The sequence below is a fragment of the Salvelinus namaycush genome, chromosome 20 (assembly GCF_016432855.1).
Source record: "Salvelinus namaycush isolate Seneca chromosome 20, SaNama_1.0, whole genome shotgun sequence".
NCBI lineage: Eukaryota > Metazoa > Chordata > Actinopteri > Salmoniformes > Salmonidae > Salvelinus > Salvelinus namaycush.
This window is the reverse complement of record NC_052326.1, coordinates 33,066,100-33,069,402: the sequence shown is the minus strand read 5'-3', so window position 1 is coordinate 33,069,402 and position 3,303 is coordinate 33,066,100. Positions and strand designations below refer to the sequence as shown.

The 3,303-nt window shown below is 41.9% G+C and overlaps 1 protein-coding gene across 2 annotated transcripts; it reads left to right on the top strand.

The window, feature by feature from the left end:
* Window positions 1-449: 449 nt before the first annotated feature.
* Window positions 450-1,834, top strand: LOC120064584 (homeobox protein Hox-C8a-like). 2 transcript variants are annotated; one of them, XM_039015177.1, is made up of 3 exons: window positions 450-885; window positions 1,482-1,696; window positions 1,733-1,834. In XM_039015177.1, exons 1-3 carry the CDS (start codon window positions 450-452, stop codon window positions 1,832-1,834), a joined length of 753 nt encoding a protein of 250 aa, XP_038871105.1. The 2 variants fall into 2 exon arrangements, with proteins under 2 accessions (XP_038871105.1, XP_038871104.1); XM_039015176.1 differs by having other exon boundaries at window positions 1,482-1,834.
* Window positions 1,835-3,303: the final 1,469 nt, after the last annotated feature.

Below are 3,303 nucleotides of genomic sequence, written 5' to 3'. Positions count from 1 at the left end.
AAATGCACAGTCCCTTCCCGTTTGCCTGTTTCATGGTTTAGACGTCTGAGTTCTCAATGAGAATGGGAGGGGGTTGAAGGTTGGTGGGGAGTGGGGAGGGGGTCGATGTCGTGAAGGGGGGGGCAAAAACGCTAGTAACTGTGTTGTCGGAGGGGCTAGCCGCTTTAGCTATATAGCACACATCAACCATGCATGACATAAGAAGCTGATTTGAAGCTCCAAAATGAAATAGCCAATAAAAAGCAAAGGACTTCCTTTGGTAGCAGGGCAGTGTTTTAACAAGGGAGAGGTGGATAAGGAAACAGGCTTTATTATCTTATTCCTTAAACCTGTCTCTATGATTTCGTGGTTTCGTTCGTTGTATGTGTGGGGTTTGGAACAAAACTAAGGCAATACTTGGAATTGTCGTAAACTAAGTTCTTCCACTGTAACATTGTAAACCGTAAAACATGAGCTCCTATTTCGTGAACCCTCTCTTTTCCAAGTGCAAAGGCAGTGAAACGTTGGAACCAACTTACTACAACTGCAGGTTCCCTCAAGGAGTCACCCGGAGACACGCGCTGGTGTACGGTGCGGGAGCGGCGACGACGGGATTTCAGCACCCGCCCCATCACGTCCAAGACTTCTTTCACCATAGGACGCCGGCGATCTCCACACCAGGCTACCAGCAGAATCTATGCGCCTTGGCTTGCCATGGAGATGGCACTACATTTTATGGATACGAAGCCCTTCCAAAACAAACGCTTTATGGTACCCAACAAGAGGCAAGCGTGGCGCTATACCCAGACTGTAAATCGTCAAATGGCACTAACCTCGGAGAAGGACAAGGCCACCTAAATCAAAACCAGTCTCCTAGTCTCATGTTTCCATGGATGAGACCCCACGGTTAGTAGGCTACTTGTTTATATGTGCATTAGTGCAATTATATTGGCTCTAACATTATAAGAGTAGGCTACAGTTAGGCTTCTTGTGTGGTTATTTTGTTGTAGTTTTCATGGCATGTAGCCTACATCCGGTAACATATGATAACGTTTTCGGAGCTTCACTTATCACTCAAATTCGTCGCTTAACCGTGGCACAATGAGTCGCTCTCATCAGATCTTAGCTACTGTGATTACAGGCGTATACATACCAGTAGATCTGCGTCAGTGCTGTGCCATTAATGGCGGCTCAGTTGATCGCTAGTAGATGAGAAAATAAGCAGAGATTAATAACAACGGTAAAAACGAATTCAGTGAAAGTTCACCAGAATCACTTGGCATGGCGTTTATCTTCACACACATCCGGACAGCTATCCAAGGGTAGAGGGTATGTATAGTCAAACACACAAACATACACACACACACACACACACACACGGGCACGCACACACACAACGCACACACTCAAACAATTTATCTTATATTTCAAAAACAATAGTGAACCAGACACAGTCTTGCAACAATTCCTGCTTAATTGTAAGTTCTATTTCCATTCTATAGCCCCCGGAAGACGGAGTGGCCGACAGACCTACAGTCGATACCAAACACTGGAGTTGGAGAAGGAATTTCTATTCAACCCTTACCTCACCCGTAAGCGTCGGATCGAGGTGTCTCACGCTTTAGGACTGACGGAGCGGCAGGTGAAGATTTGGTTCCAAAACCGAAGGATGAAGTGGAAAAAGGAAAACATCAAGGACAAATTTCCGTGTCAAAGAGTAGAGACGGAGAACGAGGGTAATGGTGATGGTGAGGGAGAGGGCAAGGGAGAGGGCGATGATGAAGGCAATGATGATGGTGAAGGAGAAGAGGGAGACAAAAAGGAAACGGGAGATGAAGAGGAGGCGAATGAGTGATTTTTATTGCTCTTTCTTTTTATGGTTATATGGCTTACAAGTTGAAAGATGGTCCCGGGAGAAGGAGATCACATTTTATCACCACCGTTTTATTGAGTCAACAAGATGAGAGAAAAAAACTGTTCTGGATTCCAGCAAATGGCTCTCTCTATGAGGATAATAACTACTAATAATGTTTAGCTTATACAGTCTCCAAACGCTGCAAAGGTTCTCATAACATAAAGACCTAAAGCACTTGCAAATCATATTGTTACGCATATGTCCATATCACAGAATGCACAAGAGGATAGGATGGCTGGAAATGTTTAAATGTTCCATCAATGTTGTCATTCGAGGAGAAGGGTTCATTATTAATACAAATTCTTTGTACTTTTTTTTCCTCGAGTATTTTTTATGTGGATTTGTGTGTGTGTATTGGGATGATGGGACTTTTATTTGATTCATAACTGCCAGTTCCAAAGGTGGGAAAATGGGTGGCAGTTGGCTCAGTGGTTAAATTCGTTCGGCCAGTAAGGGATATTTCATGTTGTTGTTTCTCAAATTTCAATCTATACGCCTATTATTTTCACAAATATAGGCCTACTATTGTGTATTGTAATGTAGCCTATATTTTGTAAACATTGTGAGCGCTGTCTGTTCTTTTGATCGCAAATGGTCCCGGGCCTATTCAATCTGATATCAAAACAAAACAAATCGGAAATTCGACATATGTAGAATATTTCTTGATTCTTGACCTGATTCTGAAAAATGTAAGATTCTAGAAGGCAGTAATAAGTTATGTTTATGTGATTATTAGCCTATATTGGTTTTAATAGACCGGGAACTCTTTACTACCTAAGATGCACTTGGAGGCGATGTTAAAATCTACCAAGAAAACGGTTTTGTCATTAGCAATGTTGATCTATCCATTCTCACTGAAGGGACAAGCCAGTGCAATGATAGGCCTATAACACATTATATTGCATTTGATTGCACAATACTTATGGTGTTACTTGTGGCGGTATAGTAGGACCTATATTGATCTTCGAAACAAATGTCTCTGCGCCATACTACCTAGCCAGCTAAAAGACGGTGTAACAACAATTGGTGTCCCAACAACTTAAACTGCCTTAAGTAATGCACATTTATTTAACCAATATGTTATAATTGAACAAAGAATTGTACTTCAGCTTTTAAATACCATTAGCCTACAATATTGTACTGATGCAATAGACTCGTTTTTTATTGCACTGAATATGACCTCTGTATGTCTTCGTATTTCTTGTTGTATGAATCAGCTTGATTTCTTATGTTTCAAGTTAAAGGAGGGGAGGTTGGTTGCGAGTGCACACACACTTGATTTCTTATGTTTCAAGTTAAAGGAGGGGAGGTTGGTTGCGAGTGCACACACACTTGATTTCTTATGTTTCAAGTTAAAGGAGTGGAGGTTGGTTGCGAGTGCACACACACTTGATTGGCATGAACATGTT